Source organism: Ambystoma mexicanum, chromosome 5q, assembly GCF_040938575.1.
Source record: "Ambystoma mexicanum isolate Mex_15411 chromosome 5q, UKY_AmexF1_1, whole genome shotgun sequence".
In the NCBI taxonomy this organism is placed as follows: Eukaryota; Metazoa; Chordata; class Amphibia; order Caudata; family Ambystomatidae; genus Ambystoma; species Ambystoma mexicanum.
In genome coordinates this window covers 1076164406-1076185013 of record NC_090933.1, presented here as the reverse complement: position 1 = coordinate 1076185013, position 20608 = coordinate 1076164406, and the positions used below count along the sequence as shown (strand labels likewise).

The 20608-nt window shown below is 46.2% G+C and overlaps 1 protein-coding gene across 3 annotated transcripts in view; it reads left to right on the top strand.

Annotated features, from left to right (window-relative positions):
* Positions 1-20608, top strand: part of C5QH8orf76 (chromosome 5q C8orf76 homolog) — a 366825-nt gene that overhangs the window by 72245 nt on the left and 273972 nt on the right. The window contains exon 1 of one of the 3 annotated variants that reach the window (XM_069621575.1): positions 8884-8954. The exons of the other annotated variants lie outside the window; for them this stretch is intronic. Within the exon in view, the coding sequence (XP_069477676.1) occupies positions 8949-8954 (6 nt within the window). The 5' untranslated portion in view covers positions 8884-8948. Of the gene's footprint in view, positions 1-8883; positions 8955-20608 lie in introns of those variants that run through there. 3 annotated transcript variants of the gene reach the window in all.

Here is a 20608-nt window from a genome sequence, read left to right as displayed (position 1 = left end):
AGGAGATGTTTGAAGAATTTGAACTGTTAGGCGTAATTACTTTCTAGGAGCTCAATTTGGAGTGGGCACCAGAAATGGTTCTCTCAGACTTGTCAGAAGACGTAGTGTCAGTAGGTTTCGTAAAGGCACCTGTCATTTTCCGATCATGGGGCATTTCTAGGTTGGAAGCCCAATAATGACTTTGCCCCCATGTTTCTTCCAAAATCACTAAAATACATGGCAGCCATCCATCCTTTTCATCTTTCCTTCCCCATAATTCCTTCATGCCGCCTCTGACAACTGCTACTCTCTCCTCTGTATCCCGATTCTTTTCCATCTACCTAATGGAGCTTCCATCCATTCTGCGCTGATTAAGTCCACCCTGTACTCTCATTCGCACATTTGCAGAGCAAATCATCGAAGACCTTGCATGAAGCAGATCCTGATATCCTTCTTCCCTCTTCAATCCCTCACTCTCCAGAGGAATATTCCCTGCCTGCTACAATGTCGCCACTGTCATCCCCATAATCAAGAGACGACTGCTCACCCTAACAGTTCCTCTTTCTATCGAGCCGTCTCCCTCTTCCCTCATTCCAAAATCCTTCCAAGAGTTTTCTTTAACTGCTTTATCCAATACCTCAAGGACCATTCACTCTTTTACGCCCGCACCCCAATCGGGTTTCCAATGTAAAAATATCACCAAAACTGCCATGATTCATGTCTCTTTCCAACCACCACTAGCAACTCTCCTTCATTGTCATCCTCTTCGATCTCTCTGCAGCCCTTGATGCTGTTGACAATCCCTGCCTTTAGGAGATTGTGCTCAACTGGGTGGCCCCTTAACTCTCTGACCGCTCTTTCTTCATCTCATGGATCTCCAATACGTTCTCCCCTGAACTCTTCCAAGTATAGGTCCCCTTGCCCCCCGTCCTACGGTACAGTACTGTCCCTATGCCTCTTCATCCTCTCCATTTCCTCGCTGGGAAAATTCATCTGCTCCTTTGGCTTTAGCTGCCATCTCTTCACCAATCACACCCAAAACATCTAGTTTCTCTCCTTCACCCCTGCCCACCATGAACGTGTCGCCAACTGTTTAATTATCTGTCACTGGATGGCTGTCCTAATGCTGAATTCCTCTGAAACAGATGTATCCTTTCCTTTCACAGGTTAAGTCCACCATCCTGTTTACTCCTCCCTGAGGCTTACAACCTTGGGGTCCTGTTAAGGCTCCAAAAATGTATCCTGGCAACTGCCACTGCAGCCAGGGCTAACCTGGACTAAATAAGATAATTCTGCTGCACCTCACCTTTCACTCCGCAAAGACTCACACCCCACTCACGTTCTGAGTAAACTTGAGCTGTTTGGCCTTCCCCTCTACTCATTTTCTCCCCTCTGCAAGGTTCTCAACTTTGCTACATGTACTCTGTAACTTAGCAAGGCACTCCCTACATCTCTTCAAACCATCGCCACTCTGGATGGTGCTCACTCGCTCGCTTGCCCTTTTTAGACTCTTGATCGTTCCATGGTCTTGTCCGCAACCCCGCCCCGCCACCCATCTAGCCTATTGTTTTACTCTCGCTCAACTTCACACCCTGCGATACCCTTCACTCCTCAAACTCTCTATCCCAGTCCTTCTTCCAAATTCTGTGCCTGCTCGCCCCCTTCCACTGGAGTATTCACCTCCCCACCAACATACACACCAGCCCATCACTAATGCTCTTGAAGACAAAACTAAAGACCCCCTAATTCACAGTCTGCTCATACTGACCCCCACATGCAGGCCCAGCAGGCCCCTGCCTAGATCATGCCACATAAAGGCGCTCAGTGTATAGTAATACCCTCTATTGACACTGGTTGCTCTCCCTTTATTGAGGCTATGCATACATCTCCCTTGTCCTTGCCCTCTGTCCATATCTCTCCTTGCTACTCTCTCATCAGCACATTCGCCTGCCTCCTGTTAAGGCACTCTACTCCAGGACTATCCCTGGGGTCTGAATTACCGCCTATGTACCTTATTTCTTGTAGACAAGACCTCCCTGTTATACATATATACAAAATACTGTCGCGACAACCTGGATTGCTGCTGGATTGAGACAAACTACTACAACTGCGAGCCGTGTGCTGAAAGGGAAGGCGGTGAGGAATGGAGCTTGACGCAGCAGTTAATTGAAACTGCCGTGTAATTGACCACTACTCGCTCCTAAGCTTGCTCAGGCCAGCAACATTTTATTGAAAGTCGACTGGAAATCTAAAAAATAAACAAGGAAATCATGCAGCGTCTAATTGTTGCCCTAAAAGAGTGTAGGTACACAATAACCTGCCTCGTTGATTGTGATGAGAAGAATGACTTGAGTAGAGCGCACTTAATAGTATACACTGACGCCTGCATTTTTTATGGTGCGGTGTGGCCATTTTGGATTGGGTGCTGGAAATGTGTTCTAAATATATTTAATATATGTATGGTCATTAGATTGATTTTATATTGTTTAAATTGTTTTGTTATGGTTTATTGTAATGGTCAAATATGTTTTTAACACAATATTAAAAATAACAGATTTGTATATTTAAAAAAATAACATTTTTGTTTTCTCAATGCTTTTGGTGCTTTCACTGTAACACAGATTATGATTGATTCATATTACATTTCAATTAAAATTGAATTTGTGTATTAATCTCGCACAGATGAAAGTAGGAACATATGCATATAGGTGCCAGAAAGATCTCTGGAGATCTACTTATATGTGAACCGGCCCATGGGATGAACTCTTTTAATTGGCCTCCCATCTGCTGGGGCTCTCGAATCCTGCCTGCTTTTTGTACAGGAACACGTTGCTTTTGGAACCTGGTACCACTCACTAATCAGAAATCTTAATGGGAAGATTAGTTCCAAAGGCTCATTGTAAATTCAAATCATTGATCATTTAAATTATATAATTTATGGCGCTCGATTTAACGCCTATTTCACAACGCATAGAATACCTAGCACACTCACTATAAGCTTTCAACTCTCCACAGTACAATTAAAGCTAGAATCTGTTTAAAGCTTTTTTTCCACCTTTTCCATCGCCATCTATTGTGTGAATTGTCTAGTTCTATATGCGTCATCTGGTTAATTCTGATGCAGTTCTCTGCAGTAAGATTCCATTCACCTTGCATTTATATTTGACCTTTTATACCCTGCGTGGGGTCCTCAAGCATCTGTGTGTCATTTGAAAAATTCACACCAAAACATTTGTGCTTCACCAGTGTAATTGATATCTTTTCCCCTGTGCTGCTCTTTGACTTTGTCAAAGACACACCTTGCAAGTCTTGTTTCTGCTGCAAAGAGATTAAAGAAGATGTGCTTGTCTGCATATAATATGACGTGCTTTTCTAGTTGCATGAACCACTCTCAAAAGCATTGCGCCATCATGCATAGTGTCTAGGAGGCCTGCATAGCCAGTGAGCCAGCACTGGGATGAGCAGATATTTGCTCCGGGATCAGGCCTTCTAGGAGACTACCAGTGATTCTCTTCCCTGAATTGTCTAGCAGGCCCATGAGTCTTACATTGTTGCATCTCAAGCAGTGTTCCAGATCTTTTAGCCTAATCTTCTTTTGGGAGACAAACCTGTAATTCTGGCCTTTTATCACTGGCGGTGTCTTTTAAAATCCTCATGCTTTCCTCCGTTTCATCCATTGCTTGCTTTATCTATTTCCTATGTGACTGCAATATAGAGAGATTGTGTGCCAGGATATTCATTTAATCGCCCAGAACTCTTATTATTCAAGTGCATTTTTTGCCATCAAGGACCTATGCATTTGGACTTATTTAGTAGGTGCCATAACTGGTTATTGTGTCCTGCATCGCTTTCTGAAGCTCTCTCGCTTAGTGTAATTTCTAGTGACTTTCTCTTTTGTGCCCCATTTGCAGCTGCCCCCACTCTGATTGCATCATGATGTAATCCAAAGGGTGAGTGCACACGCAGCCTGCAAAATGCAAAGTGCTTTTATTTTCTGTGGGCTGAATTGACCCGGAAAGCGTTGTTTATGTTCTGGATTCATTCTTCTGTTGGATTTGGCCAGTTTAGGCAGCAAATTATGAGATGTTTAGAATTTTGGTGAGATTTAATGTACAGAGTGCACAGCTCCTCACTTAGCTATACATATTGCTTTGTGCAAAGTAAATGAAATGAACGATTTCCATAAGAAGGGCGCCTAGGTTATGTGTTGGTAAAGAATATAGACCCATTTGGAGCATTTATATGTATGGTAGTTGGTTCGCTAATTCAATCGGACTAAAACCATTAGGGAATCTTGTAGTGGCCCATGCATAATAGGCATTGTGCACAGGACGCCACCAGTTTTGTCATGCATAGCATTCTTGCAGGGACCTGGTCCCTCCTGTGGGTTGCTAGTGTCCCATGTTGAGGCACGCGGGGCCTGTGTGCATGCCTTTAATACGGCCCAGGGGAGTCGGGAAGCCCTGTTTTAGGGGTTCATATCAGAGCCCCTTCACCTCTCTCCTCTGGGTTGCGGGGCAGAGATGGGATAAGGGAGGACCTCTCTGCTGCTTGTTTGGGCATGGTAGAATGTGGGGTTCGGGAGGTATATTGTTGGGATTCAGCATAGCACAAGATATGGTTTGGGATATAATGTGCGAGGAGGGCACGTGAACTGTTTGGCATATTTGGTTATGGATGTCTTCTGAAGCTTGGTTCCAGTTTTAAAAAGGCTTGTGAAGGGTTTTGGTACTGTGAGATACCTGAAGGTGTCTCCCTGACCAGTCCCCGGGGATCTGTCATTCAGGTGACCAGGACACATCCATCGCTATTGGATCCAGCTCCTGGGTATGGACCAGTGTGGGAGGATCACCTGGAGAGCGGAGGGGGTCCTCGGGGAGTGGAAGTGGAACTCTGACGGGTGAGATGCAGTATCCCCTTTCTTATAATACCTTTTCCCCATCCCACCACGTAGGCTACTCAGAAACTCCACCCCCTTTTCCGACACAAACACTTTCTCACACCACGGAAGACAAAGGACTAACACCAGAGCCGTTTACCTGACATGTCCCAACACAAGGGTCAGGCAATTGACCAGAACCACACACACCTGATGGCCCTTTCCCTTCCTCACAGGGATAAAAGGTGGAGCTCGAGAGCACACTACGAGCAATGCAGACCGCACAACAAGTCAGCTATTCCAGACAGCAGTTCAAGAGGAGGAGAAAAGCGGCGTGATCCGAAGGGGCGACAAGGAGAGAAGCAGCTTGGCCCTTTTTGACCCAGACCCGCAAAGACTCCCAGAAAGGAAGCATAAGATCGCAAACAATAGCCGACGTGTGCTGTAGCAGATGTCAACTGTACACACAACCCTCCTACGCTGATAACCAAGATGGGGAGAGACACTGGCTACCGTGGTACCATTCTTGACTCCAGAGACAAGGAAAGCCAAGCAGTTCATCAAAGCAGGTGAGTCGGAGGGAGAACAGATAAGAAACTAAACTGTGTTGAGCAAAAGTTGCAAATGGCAAAATATGGGTAATCAAAGAACTGTTAACATTGCAGAGCAAAGGTCTGCTGCAGAGGGGTCCAGCGCCACATGGGTGCTCCTCGAAAGACTCTGGCTGATCCCCCTTATTGTTGTAACTACTCATGCCAGAAGACCTTAAGAGAGCCGTAAGGAAAAGGTCAAAGTGGTCGCACAGGGGTCGAGTAAAACCCCTGGTACACTCAAAAGTCTTTGACTGGCAAGTAATTGGAAAGCTGAGGGGAAAATCCTGTATCATGATAAGTAGAAGGAACTGTGTGACTGGCAAATGTGAACCCGGCCAAGGGATGCCTGCAGAAGGGGGTGAAGCATGATGCCCGATGAACATTGGGTTGACAAGAGTGAACCCGACGGAGGGATGTCCACAGTGGATTGTTTAAAAAGACATTGAAACTTGTGAATGCAACAGGTGAAATCCTTTTGAATACAAGCCGCAATGAACCCAATGGAAGGAGGCTAACATTGAAGAAGGGTCTGAGCCTGCAAGAGGGGGACCCAGGGGTGAAAGCCATCATCCACCGTACATACGGAAGAGGAACATTTGTTTTGTTATTTTGGACACATCAGGTCCTCGGAGCCAAGAAACTTTTTTTGTTGAAAAGAGACTTAACCACAGAAGATCCTGATACCCGAGAACAGAACGCTAGCCTTGTGTTGGGAAAGCCTGAGAGTGTGCTGTGCTCAGGAGTCCCGCCTTATTCCGTGCTCAAAACATGGGGAAGGGAGACCCCCGGCTATAACATCCTGACTTATCATTTGTGAACACTTCTTTCTTTTCTTGTGAATTTTATCCCACACTCTTTTTATATTTAGTTGTAAGGATTTGTAATAGTGTTTTTTTTTTTAAGTATAAGCCCTTTTATTTCACAAGACGCCACTAGGACGCCTTATTATTATTTGATGGTCGTAGCTTACTCCCATCTTGGATTAGATTTAGATTAAGCGTTTTTTCAACCTACCTATACAGTTTAATAAACACTGTTGAACTGTGATCACTTAAGTCTGTCTTTACTATTGCCACCATGAGTTCCTTACAGCACCCATTGTGTTTAACACGCGCAGTCCTTTGAAATGGCAAAACTTTATTACTATGGTGACTTAGTATAAAGTGCTTTTGAATTCTGTGGCTAATATAGGGATTTGGCAAAGTCTTAGTGAAATCTTCTCACAATGGTTTGAATTAAATGTAATGCAAAAAATGTGCACAGTGTCTTCACAACAGGTTTTGTAAGACTTGCATAGTGTTTTAAGACCCCACGTGTATGTCTTGCACAGTGCTTTGCGCTTATCGAAAAAATGTGCCGAACTTTCAAATTGACCCATTTTGGAATTTTCCCACGCATCCTCATTTTGGACCGAGTTAAGCATTTTGCCGACCCGGACTTTTGCCATGCAATCCACGTTGTCCTGTGATTTTTGGGCTCACCCAGGTGGTGCACATCATACGATGGGATCATGATGGCATATATTGGCACAGCCAGCTTGAAAATGTAATTTAATATACTAGCATTGTGAGGAATTCGACCAACCGCACAGGGAGTGTGCGTTCGTCTGGGCTTTTTAAGTTTTGTAATGAAAATAAATGATGGGAGATGAACCTCAGTAAATGGGTGGGGCTAATCCGCACACATTTTCCTCTGCTCACCGCTCAACAAACTCATAGTCAAGTGAGACCTTTGCTTTGAAAAGTCACAGAGAGCTCAATTAACCAGAGAGACACTTTGATCCACAACAGACAGGAAGATGCCTTAAGTGACCACACGGGCCCTGCGAAGAAGCTAAGAGTGCCACAACAAGCATTAACCAGCGTCTATCTTTTAAGGAGATTTTTGAGGCAGTGGAGCCCTCGAACCGCTACTGACTGTTGTCATGCTGCAGTCACTAAAACTGTCTGAGACGCCTCAACCAGCGTTCCAAATCTGCCAAACAGCACAGAGACAGCGATACTTGACCCTGAGCTGCCGTGTAGGCCAGCCTACAGCGTCCGTCCAGCCTCGCTTGCCGAACTGCCTGCTTCCTGATACCCACAGCTGTCTCCCATCTTGAACTCTGTCACAGGAGTTGCAAAGTGTCCTGGAACTGACTCGACGCTGTCAAGCTTCAAGATCATCTCAAGCACCAGGACCTTGTGCTTCTGTCCCCATGGGCCTTCTCCAAAGGCCCCTAGTGACATTTACGACCCCTTGCTCCCTTGGTGCTAAAACCAAAGAACCTTGAACAGTTAAGACTGATTGCTTTACTGCCTACCCTCCTTTCAGTATCCAGGGTTCATCCCTTTCCTTCGTGGAACTGTCAGTCCTCTGTGTTCCTTTACAGGGTGGGTTGTATTTTGTAGTGTGCTATAACTGTGTTGTAATAATAATAAAGTAGATATGTTTATACAACCTTGACTGTACAGTCCCTTTTATCATTGGGTAATAATTGTATTTTTGCTGTGTTGCAACTAACCAACAATCCACAATTTTGCCGAGATGAGCCTGCAGTTCGGTCCACGTTACCAAAATTGGTCAAGGAAGTTTACCAATTACTTGTGTTTCCAGTCTGTTCGTATCCCTTCTGGTGTACGAGAGGTGTGGGGCTGATTGATGGTTTAGAAACCGATATTTATCCCTGGGCCACTGGTGTCCCGGAAGTTGATTCGTCACAAGCATGTACTGGACGTAGTCGGCATACAAAATGTGTTTCATAGTGGCATGCTCCTGGCATCCTTTGGGCAATACTGGCATAGGAACAACCAGAATATTAATGAATTTTTACAGTGGCAATATGGTATATTTGGCGCAGCCAACACACCCATGTGTTTTATAGGTAGGTGTGGGCATATATTGTAAATTGTATAACTTTAGTTACCCAATTTCTCTGCAATTTGTGGTGGAAAATGCACCAGCCATTATTTCAAATAATGTCTCTGGGAGATCACCCTGAGCAGACTTGCGCTGGCGACGCGGAGAAAATTCCCAGCCATCGCTGAAGTGCACTCATGTCACCCCATCTTTATTTTGTGCGCTGTATACAGGCACCTTTTTCTAATGCCGATTGTGTTCCGCTCTTAGCTGCGATTACAGGCGTGTCTGGCATCTTTTCCTTGTGACGGAGTCTGCTGAGATGGGCAGCTATTGTCAGAAAGTGGATTCCATCAGAGTAGAAACCCACGCTTTCGTCGAAACCTGTTGCTTCGCTTTCATGCCTTTTTCAAACACTCTTAAAAGGTATTTCGACACCCTGTCACCGCTCTAACCCTAACCCCCATCCCCCTCACCGGAAACTATGTGCGCCATTCGTTCCAGGACCTCCAGCTATGCTATTAGTGCCTAGTTATGTTCTTTCTTTTTATGTTTGTAGAGATGTAAGTTGTCGCACAGGGGAACAGCACCGAGCCACAACTTATTTTAGCATATGTCGGAGCAAGAACGATTCACCTACTTTATGAGCATGCTTAGAGATGAAGGTGATGTAATTCTCTTTTTAATTGTAATTTTTCAATCCCCCAACATCTCATCCTGCTTCAGGCTACTTTTGTAAATCGCTCATTTCCCTTTTCTGATCTATTTACCATGTGGTTTTTAAATTTCGATTACTGTTTTACAGTGCTTGGGGGTCCTGGTCCAATCAAGAGGGTAGACTTCCGTGCAAAGGGTCTGCACCGGGCAGTATTTCAGCGGTTGGAAAAGGGAAGCGTAAAACCGAGGCAGAGAACGTCTTTGCTCTTCACTTTTGCGCCGCATATTTGGGAGCTGGTAAATGCCGTGGCAATAAGACTGTGAGAGGTTATTACAAAGGATACGTCTGTCTGGCGGAAATGTAGCTGGGCACGGCACGTCCGCCCCGTTTCCCAACTCCGCCCGACAAATGCACACAAATACAGTGAATTGGAAACCGTGGCAGAAAGTGTTCTGCTTCACCCTGAAAATGAACCCCCTTTTTTCACTTGTAAACAAAGGGATCATTTTCACCTGAAGATTTGTGATCAGGTTGTAATCATTCTATCCCAGCTGTTGTTGTTATTGTAATGTATGCACGCGTTTTGCACAGCAGCCACCCGTTGGATTGCAGCTGCTCTGGTAATTATTACAGGCGCACCGTTGGTCATGGCCGTCAGTATGTGTAGATGGAAATCATGATGCTCTAGACAAAAGACTGATGAGTTTCAGAGCCTTGGGGTAATGTTCAAGGAGAGCTCCTGAAGTACCACGACCTTCCACGAAGAACTAGAGCATTCTAGTGTGGCCGGCCCCGCACTGGCAGTGCCACTATATGCGTTCCATTTCAATCTGGGTATATGTAGGTATCTGAATTGATTGAACCCTAAGTTGCAGGTTGGCTTGTACCAGGGTGTAGAGTTTAGCCCATAGTTATTAAAATCTAGTAGCCTAATCGGGACTGATCCTGAAACCTATAACAGTAAACTAAATGCATTGTTATTCCAGACATCAGTTAACTCGTGGTTGGTTGTGGATCTTTTTAGTTCGGGCTATTAGGCAGAGCTGAAAGTTCTGTCTATAAATCCAAACTGATGCCATGGGAAGTGAAGATGGAGAGAGATGACATATGAGGGACACAGCCTGTGGGCGTGGTTTGGTTATTCACCCACCCATTGACTGTCCCTGGCCATACTAATCCCTATAGCAATTTCAAGTCACTACCTGATCACCCTTCCCCCACCCAAAACACATCCCACTAGCATCACTTTGAGCTGCCTTATCAAGCTGCAACATCAGACTTTGTTCTGTGAAGGGTCTTCAGGTAGTAAACAAAGCAGCATTCTGAGAGTGAGTAAACGGCTAGCTGATAATGGCTCCTGGTGTAATGAAAATGCCTTAACCAAGTGTGCGTCAAGCCACTGGATTTATATCAACCGTGTGTCTTTGCAGCTGGAGTCCTGTGTATGCATGTGTATGCGTGAGTGCGTGCGTCTATAACATAAAAGTAGGTAAAGGAACAGGTTTATTTGCTGTTGGTCAGAAAATACGATGCATATGTTCCCCGTCTTAACCCGCTTGCCCCCTAAAATGTTACTAAACTTGTCACATGTTCAACTCCAAGAAAAATACTGCATCTGCCCAGTGTTTGAATACTGATATATAATGCGAATAATTTGGAAAACTTTGCGTGAAGAGGCCAAGAACATTTCTTTATTTGGTATTGACTAAATATTATAAAGAAAGTAGATTTAAAAAGGAAAAAATTGAGCTTCTTAAAAAATATTTATTGAGATTTTCATTTGTAATCAAAATTGTATGGCAGGAATAAAACTTGTTGACCGTGATTGCATCCTTGGTTGTGGGTAACTTTGTCAGTTTGAGTTTCCTTAATTGATGTCTGTAATTCCTTGTATAGTTATTGGTATTTGATAGCAAGTTGGGTGTTCTATGGCTTAGTCCGTTTGAAGAAAGTGTTGTGGAGAAGCAGGCACCACCTGCCGTAAGTACAGATAAGGCGTATCTTATGACTATAGTTCTTTTAAGATATTTGGACCATGACTGTGAACCACCGTCGCACACAGTGGTAAAATAATGATTAATAAGATTATTCCTGTTAGTAGTAGTCACCGCCATCCAACCCGGACACCGTAGCAGCACTGGTGTTGACTCCCTTCTCTTGCCTCGGGAGTCGTACCGCAACAGCTGCCTTGAACAGAAAGCAGCGGTCTAGAGTTCTTCCAACATGGCGAAGATGTGCCTTTACGCACATCACATATGAAGTCATCTAAGCTGGCCTCCGTCTTTCCGAGACACGGAAGCCACATAAAAGGACTCTGTGAATAAGTAAGCCTTGTATTGCAACTATCGTTGGTCTAGGATTCTTTCCTTGTGCACAGTTCTGTGTGTTGTGACGAATCGCAGGTATTTGTCCCTCCTTCCCAATGGGGAGACACATCATTTGAAGCTAGGGAGGTGAGCCTGCTCCGCAAGACCCTCCCTAGGGGTCTGGGCAAGTGGGACCTCAAGGGGAGTGACTCCCCCTTAGGGGACAAGGACTCCCGTTCAGATGAGGAAACCCATAGGTCCAATATCATATCTACCTTAATGGGACTGCGAGCTATGAAGACTTATTTTTCATCCTTATGTTTGGCTTCAAGCAAAGTGGGAACAAACGAGCAATAGAAGGAAAAGGAAATGGCTCTTTAAAAAGAGACGTGTACGTTACTGGGACAAGTCCCTCTTGGGAGGGGAGGGAGCATGGTAAGCAGGGGAATCCCCCTGAAGTCATTACACCTTGGAGCGGCGGAGTAGAGAAAAGTTGGTATTAATTTAGTGGTTTTGCATTTCAGCCCAGTGGGTGATGGTGCATTTGCAGGTCATTCAGCAAAGATAGCCTCAATTAAACTGCATTCCACAAAATGTCTTGGTCAGTACATATTATTGTTTATTTTCAATTTGTCCTTGATGCCAATGCATGTGTGTCTTTGAATGGACACATCCATCAAATGCGTAAGGATAATCGCTGGGTCAGGATGTTTAGGAACAACAAATACGCGCTGAGAAATACTACCAACAATATCATTACAAACCTGTGCAGGATGAGGACTATGAATATCTCAAAGACCCTAAAACCATACTCATCTCGCGAAAACCTGCTGAGCCCGAGTCAACAGACTAGCTTTACTCTCCACCTTTTTGGAAAACCCATTCACATGTTGCTAGTCACCGCTGTGTCTTTGCTGGCCTGTTAACACATTTTGTTTCTATGCCAATACTAAAATGTATTTATTGGCAAACATGAGAGAGTACATAGAGTAAGAAAAATCAGTTATACAGTGTGATTACAGACTCATGGGTTACATTTCTGGTTCACTTACTTAGGCTGGGACGTCCTGTACAGCATACCTTTCCCTCATACAGTGTTAACAGATTATAGTGCGGTACAAGAGTGCTTAGGCAATTTGGTGTTGCCAGACCAGAATAAGGCATATTGGGCCTGTGCTGTTCTCCAATAGAGCTCGAGGTCGGGGGCCATGAAACCCCCCTCTTTCATAGGGCATGGTCATGTTGGCCTACTTTTTCCTCACAGCACCAGCGTGCCATATAAATGGTGCACAGAGACCGTGCAATTTGGCAAAATATGGTTTCCCGGGCCAGACGGGGACATTAGCGAAGATATATGATAACTTGGACACCAGAATCATCTTCACCAAGGATAGCCTTACTACCATAGTGATGGGGAGTGCACGCCATCTGGCTAGTTTGTTTTCAACATGAGTTTCCATGGCCAGATAATTGTCGCTAATGGTGATGGTTTTGTCCTGCATACCTTTAGCCCTAGATATTTGATTCCCTCTGGGGCCAAGCGAAGGGGAAATTCTCCATTTGGTTGTCTGGTTTTATTTGTGAGTGGGTATATTCTGGATTTACCATAATTAATCGTGAACCTTGAGAAGCCCCCTATGTGGATCACATCCCCTAGAATAAGGTCAAGGTTTAACTGAGGGTCTCTGATGTACAGTAGAACCTCATCGGCATATACTGATATTTTCTCAGGTTGGTGTTTTCAGGCGAACTCCCCGGTGGACATGACAAGATCTAATCAAGTCGGCCATAGGTTCTATCGCCACCACAAAAAGGAGTGGGGGCAACCCTGTCTTGTACCCCTACTTAAGGTGAATGGTGGCGATCTGTGGGAGTTGACTAATACACTAGCTATGGGGCATGTATATAGTAATTTAATGTATCTTTGCATTTCAGGACCAAATCCCATCTTACCCAGGACCACCCGTAGGTATTGCCATGAGACCATATGAAAGGCCTTCTGAGCATCCAAAGCCACTTAGGGTCAAGTCTGGCAATCACGTCAAAGAGCCTCCTGATGTTCAGTGACGTTGACCTGCCCAGGACAAAGCCCACCACCAGAATCATCATGTATCATTCATGGCATGAGGGGAAGAAGCCTGGTTGCCAGTACTTAAGCAAAAATCTTTGTGCCTATGTTCATGAGGGCTAATGGTCTGTAGAACCCACATTCATTGCTCGGTTTCCCAGGTTTCAAGAGAACTGTTATAGTGGCATCTCACGTGAAGTGATTCATTCCAGACTTTGAGGAGGTATGGGGAGAGTATGGCTGCGTGCTCTTGGTAGAACTCGGGAGTGGGGGGGGTGAGACCATCGGGGCCTTATCCTTCAGGAGCTCTGTTATTACCTTCACTATCTCTTCCAGTAAGATCGGATTTTCCAGGTCCTCCCTGGCATTCGGGCTCAGCTGTAACATGGGGATCCCCTCTAGGAGGGACTGCAAAGCATGAGTATCATGCAAGCAGTCTGCTGTATACAGGGTGTCGTAGAAACTGGTGAGTACCTTCAGGATACCCTGCTCCTCCCATTGGGGGAATCTCAGTTCATCAACGATGCCATCTACCGGAGCATATCCGCCTTCCAACCTAGTCAGCCTGGCCGGAGTTCTCCCTGGTCTTTCACCCTCTCCGTATCTCCTTGCTGCCTGTGGGCTTGTGAGGTATCGTATTTCTGTAAGGGTATGCGCCTTGAAGAGTTCCAACTCAGCACGTATCTTCAATAGTATTTCCGGGTTTGACAGATTTTAATATTCCAGTTCCAGCTACTTGAGTTTAGTTTCAGAGCACTGGAGATTTCTCCTGATCGTTTCTAGTATTCCCGCCTCCCTGGATATAGACATGTCACGAATATATACCTTAAATGCCTCCCATCTTACCCCAGCGCAGGTGGCCCCTGATTGCTTGCAGCTGAAGTATGTTTCAATATCCGAACGGATCTCTGCCTCAAACACAATATCAAGAAGCGATTCCGAATTAAAATGGCAGGAACTCTGAGGACCGGGAAACGACCCCATGTCTAGGGTCAGTGTCCCAGGTGAATGATCTGAGAGGGTTTGGGTCTGTATCCCAGTGTTCCTGATCCTGCCCACCAAGAAGCTTGAGACCAAGAACAAGTCTATCTGCAATGAGCTATTGTGTACCGAGGGTAGGATGTATATTGTTTTTCTTGTGCGTGAGGTGTTCTCCATACATCCTGAAACTGCAGTGAGTTCATGTGTGATAGTAGCCTGTGAGCTGTACGTGATTGAGATCTAGGGTGCTGTCCCCGTTCTATCCCACACTGTGTCCAGTATCAGGTTTATATCAACCCCCCCCAATAGGATCAGAATCCCAATGTACCCCATCAGAATGGATACCGCACTATCAAAGAATTCGAGGGTGTCAACGTTGGGACAGTAAGTATTAATCAACAAGTACTCTGCACCTGCCATGAAGTAATGCAAGATGACATATCTACCCTCGGGGTCTATGTACTCCTTTTTCAGAGTGCATTTAACAGATGTATGTATCATTATCATAACCCCTCTAGCTTGGGAAGAACATGTAGTAAAGAATCTGTTTGCTCCCCATGTTGCTGCAATACCAGTTGCCGCACCTTTCTTGGCCTGTGTCTCTTGCAGGAACAGTATCTTTATCTCATGTCTATGCACATATGCCATATTTCTACGCGACTTGGTGTAGTTTCCCAACCCCCTAATATTCCAAGACATTTTAATTTCCTCTTCAGATAATAAGTCTGTCTTACCCAAATAGTCAACGTTAACCATGTACTCTGTTGCCAAACATTTTCCCATTTTCTTTAGTTTGATAGGCTCGAACACGCAGCCGGCGTCCAGCCATTCACTTGGCTGCAATACTAACCGAAAACTCCCCACCTTTCCCCTCACGCCCCCGCCAACCTAGCAGTGTGATCACCCCTCCCCCCCTTCTACTCGACCTACCCCAACAGGGCCTCCCTCCCATACCCTGACAAACCATGAAACGTTAGCAGCTGCCGTGGGGTTGTTGCTGCTATCACCTGCTGACCATTGTGACACTATAGTTTACTTTCCCATATATCCATGCTCGTGGGGTAGTTTGTGTTTTACCAAGACCTTGTAAGACAATGAGGATGACATATGGTGCCATCCCGGAATGTTTCCTCAGTTCGGAGGTGGGTTGTCATCATCTCGCCCTGAACCACCCGGGATCGGAATCTGTGCTTCAATTAATTTAACTGCCTCCTCCGGAACCGTGAAAAAGTAAAGCTTGCCACCGAATTTGAATTACAGCCGAGCCGGGAACAGCATGGAATATTAAATATTGCAACATCTGAGCCGTTTTTGACTCAGATAAACTGGCGTTGCTCATTTTGCACTGGTATGGAGAAGTCTGCGAAAAACCTGATTATTGGGGACCCAGGTGTAATTCCTTTTTTTTCATTGGCAAGCCGAAGAAGAGAGATCTCTGTCCCGATAACTGAGAATTTTTGCTATAATTGGGCACAGGAAATGGCTCAGTGTTCGGTGTGCTCGCTCTACCTCAAAAAGGGAGAGAGTGCTGGTGACCCCAGGAACTCCTTGAGTAGATTCTCAACTGCTTGCTCCATACCCCCTGTTAGAGCATTCTCCGGCACTCCAACTATCCTGATGTTGTTCCTTCTGGAGCGGGACTCCAGATCATCGCATTTAGATTTCACCACTTTCATATCTTTCACCAGAGATGTCACGGTAGTGTGGAGGGCCTGGACGGTGTCTCTGGTTAACCCTATTCTAGCTTCAGCTTCCATTATGCACCCAGCCTCCCTAGCTAGCTGTGTCCTCCTGGATGCCACATTGGCCTTGATATCATCCAGTTTTTCGTGGATGACCGCAGAGCCTTTTGCCATAGCCTCCGTCATGAGGTCAGGGGGCAGGGACGCCGTAGGCTGTGCTTGTTCCGCCTGGGGGCATGTTGAAGGTTCAGGGTTTCCTCGAGCATTAGCTGTTGTAAATTTGTCCATGGCTCCGGTCGTTTTGCCCACGCCTGTGTCTGTAGTCGTGGTAATACAGCACGTAGGATGATGCTCATGTATGCCTGGCGTTGCTAGAAAAACCTCTGGTACGTGCAGCCCCTCAGTCACACCACGAGCAGGCCTTTAGGTTTACTGCAGTATCCTTCGAGACGGTCACTCACGTCCCAGGTTCAGGCACTCATATAGTGGATGATGGTCTGTTGGGCATTAGCCAAAGGGCTCCCAAGTGACCAGTTGCAAGCCGTTGTGATCAGTGGTGCAGCCGAAGCGCCATCCCTCTCCGTCCTTTAGGCTCTGATAGTGGTATGTTCCAAGTGCCCAGGCGAGCGCCCCATGCCGATAGATCAGTAGCCCGGGGTCTCACCGCTGGTCCTCCTCCTGGCCCTGCCTCATGTTGGCACACAAGCAACGGTGCCCAGGGGACTCGCTCCCACGCAGGCCTCCTGGCTCTAGACACAGCTCCCTCTCCATCAAGCAGAAAAAAGGATGCTACCTCATTGCATCCCTCCTCTTCAGCCAACACTGCAGGGTCTTCCCAGACGCATTTTTACCCAGGATTGCGTGCTGGGGTAGCCACTGTCCTCCAACAAGCATATGGTGTAGTATCTATACGATTCGCATTGGGGAAAGTATGAATGTTTCTTGCGGATAATGCAGACCACAGCAGAGCGCTGACACGTTAGACCTCCATTCACTCGTTGCTCGACAGCGCCCCCTAGTGCCCATTTAATCTTGACCGTTGAAGCTGGCTCCTCTAGGCTGGGCGTGGAACCAGTGGCTGCTAGCAGCTGTCAAGAAATACAGCCAGTGTTCATCAAAGAGCCATTTCACAATCCTCTCACTGAAAGCCAATCTAATAATTTCTTTTCACCAGATGGGACCTTTAACACATATAACTAGCCTCTTTTTTAAACTTTGATTTTATTTGCATTTAGACAATCAATAACAACACAGTATTTCGTACAACCATATCCAGCAAAGATATTCCCCACCCGCCACCTCCGTCCTCCCCACCCCCTCTCTCGATCAGTGCGTTTGGTGTTCAACAGTTAAGCAACAAAAAAACCTTGCACGAACGGATACTCAGTCTCTTTCACTCTCCATCTTTGACCCCCATTCCTCCAGAAATGACTCCCCATAATCATTAACAATAGCAGTCAATCTCTCCATTACGATCATATTACACAGTTCACATTCCCACTCCTGTCTTGTGGGCACTCTCCCCACCTTCCAATTTTTGGCCCAAGCCAGTCGACCCACCCGTAGCATCGCCATACACATCCTGGGCAGCCAATACTCCCCCACTCTACCCCCAACCCCCCTGATCCTTGGTCGGGATCCTCAACAGCATCTGGAGCGGGTCAAGGCTCAGCTAGGCTCCCATAAGGTCCTTACACCAACTAAGGAGTTCCTGGCAAAAGATGGGACAATGCCAACCACATGTGATCGACAGATCCCACCAATCCACAACCTCTGGGGCAAAGGGGAGAGGCCTCCATAAACATTCTTGAAATCTTCAGCGGGTACTTATGCCACCCTTGCAGCATCTTAAAATTTTGCTGAATGATGTAGGTGAATAGATTGCTGTGAAATGTCTCCCGAAAGATTCTGTCCTAGTCCTCATCTGTAATTTCACCCCTGCTAGTTCCACGCAGCATCGCTTAAAGGTGCATCTCCCCACCTTGGGGGCCGAAACTAGCATCATATATATTCTGTAGAGAGCCCCCTTTTGCGTGGTGGCCCTATCCAGCCATTTCTCAAACTGGGTGAGATCCCTGGAATGCCAGGCACACCTCTTTGGGTTGGCGAACAACCCCTTCAACCTTTAAATTCTCAAAAACCGAGATCTTGTCCCGACCCAATCCTTCCTGCACTTCCTCGTATCCCCTAAAGCAACCCTCCCCAAACAACTGTTCCCTCTCCAGGCCCCCGTCCGACCACTGCTGGACATACCTCATCCCCTGCTTCGTCCGATTGAAGGGGGGCCCCACACAGATGCCATGGGCGAGGGCCAGGTCAAAAGAGATCTATTTACAGCACCGTTCTTCCACAGGTCCCACAGGACACCCAGTGTAGGATGATTCTGTGACAAATCAGCTTTAGGGAAACCAATTTCCAGGGATGAATATCGATTTCTAAACCATCAATCAGCCCGACACGTCTGGTACACCAGAAGGGATCCAAGCAGATTGGAACAAAAGTCAATTCTAAACTTCCTTGTCCAATTTTGGCAACGTGGATTGAACGGCAGGCTTATCTCGGCAAGGTCGTGGATTGCTGGTTAGTTGGAGCAAAGCGAAAATACAATTATTACCCAATGATAAAATGGACTGTCCAGTCAAGGTTGTATTACAAATATCTACTTTATTATTATTACAACAGACAGTTCTAGCACACCACAAATTACAACCCACACTGTAAAGGAACACAGAGGACAGACAGTTTCATGAAGGAAAGGGAAGCACTCTGGATACTGACAGGAGGGTAGTTGGTAAAGTAATCCGTGTTACTGTTTAAAGTTATTTGGTTTCAGCACCAAGGGGTAAAGGGCCGTAACCGTCGCTAGCGGCCTTCCGGGAAGGACCAGAGGGGCAGAACCATAATGTACCTGGTGGTGAAGAAGTTCTGGATGCTGGACAGCATTGAGGTGGTTTCAAGGCGCTTTGCAGCTCTTGAGAAAGAGTTTGAGGTGGGAGACAGCTGTGGATATCCGGCAGCAAGCAGTTCAGAAAGCGAGGCTGGATGGACGACTGCAGGCTGGCCTACATGGCAGCTCAGGGCCAAGAACCCTTGTCTATGTGCTGTTTGGCAGATTTGGAGGGCTGGTCGAGGCTTCTCGGACGGCTCTGATGACGGCGGCGTGACAACAGTTGGCGGTGCAGCCGGTTGTGGTTCGAGGACTCGACTGTCTCAAATCTCCTTAAAAAATGATGCTGGTTGATGCTTGTTGGGGCACTCCTAGCTTCTTCGGCCTAAAGTGTAGGAGAGTGTTTGCAAGCAATGACCTTGTTTTTTGGTCAGAGACACTCCGGCACTTCCCACCTGGGAAGTTTGCTGGCAGAACCTAGCAGGCTGTGTGCTGGCTGGGTTCCAGTTCCGGTGCTGCTGGACGGGTCCTCTGAGTCCGTCCAATATCTCCCTATGTTCCCTGGGAGATGTTTATGGGAGAGATCTTGCTTCGCTCTTCGAACTCCTGGTCTTCCTTTACTGGCGGAAGATGAAAGGTAGACTATATCTTCAGCCTGGGTCCAAATGAGTCCTCCTTCTTACTCCGTTCAAAGTCGTTGGATGATCTGGAAAGCGAGGGGTTCAGCTCTCATTTAAAGCCAAATGGGCCCCAGTGATTGGTGCAGGCTAAGCCTACCGGTTCCATGTAATAATGTCCCCACAAAAATATTGCCATGCAAAAATATCGCCGAAAAATGGCCGTTTTTTGTGGGGACATTATTGCGGTATACACGCATTTCGTTGAATGATTTTACATCGTGGGACTTTTCATCGCCAACCCTTTCATCGCCAAAAACGTTTTTTTTTAAAAACTTTTTTTATGGGGGGTGTTTGGCGCGGTTTGGGGTATGATTATTTAAGTAAGGAGGGTTTGGGGGGGGCGAGGCCCCCCCATAAATAAAAAAAAGAGTTTTTGGCGATGAAAGGGTGGCGATGAAAAGTCCCACGGTGTAAAATCATTTGGCGAAATAACGTAGAACCCATTATTGCATGGAACATGCGGGGGACACCCCCGCAACCCCCAAACCCTTTTTTTTTACCCCATATATATGGTCACCCATATACTATAGCCACAACCTTTTCCCGATGATATTATGTACGGCAGCGACCATATATATGGGGATAATATTACCTGATACCAGCCTACCTAATAAACCAATCATGGGTCCCCATCAACAATCTTCTGTTATGCATGAGGTCAGGGCCAGAGTGCTCTGCAACAGAAAAGGTAAAGGGTGACAACATATATTCTAGTCCCACCCATCTTCCTGTCTGTTGTAGATCAAAGTGTCTCTCTGATCAACTGAGCCCTCTGTGACTCTTGATTAAAGTGCAGGTCTCACTTGAAGTTTGTGACAAGAGCAGACTCACATACTTCTCCCCTCTGAAAGGGGTCCACTCTGCAAGGGTACCTACGGTAACTAATGGACCCAGCCATGCCATTCACTGCCTTTAATACAGAGGGATGGGAACTAGCTTCAAGTTAGCACATTGCATACCAAAAGGGTGTTGGCCCCGCCTTCCTTTGTCTGTTCAGTGACCAAGCCCCTTCAACAGGCTTGCCTCAATTATCTCTCATTAGTATGCACTGCCACCA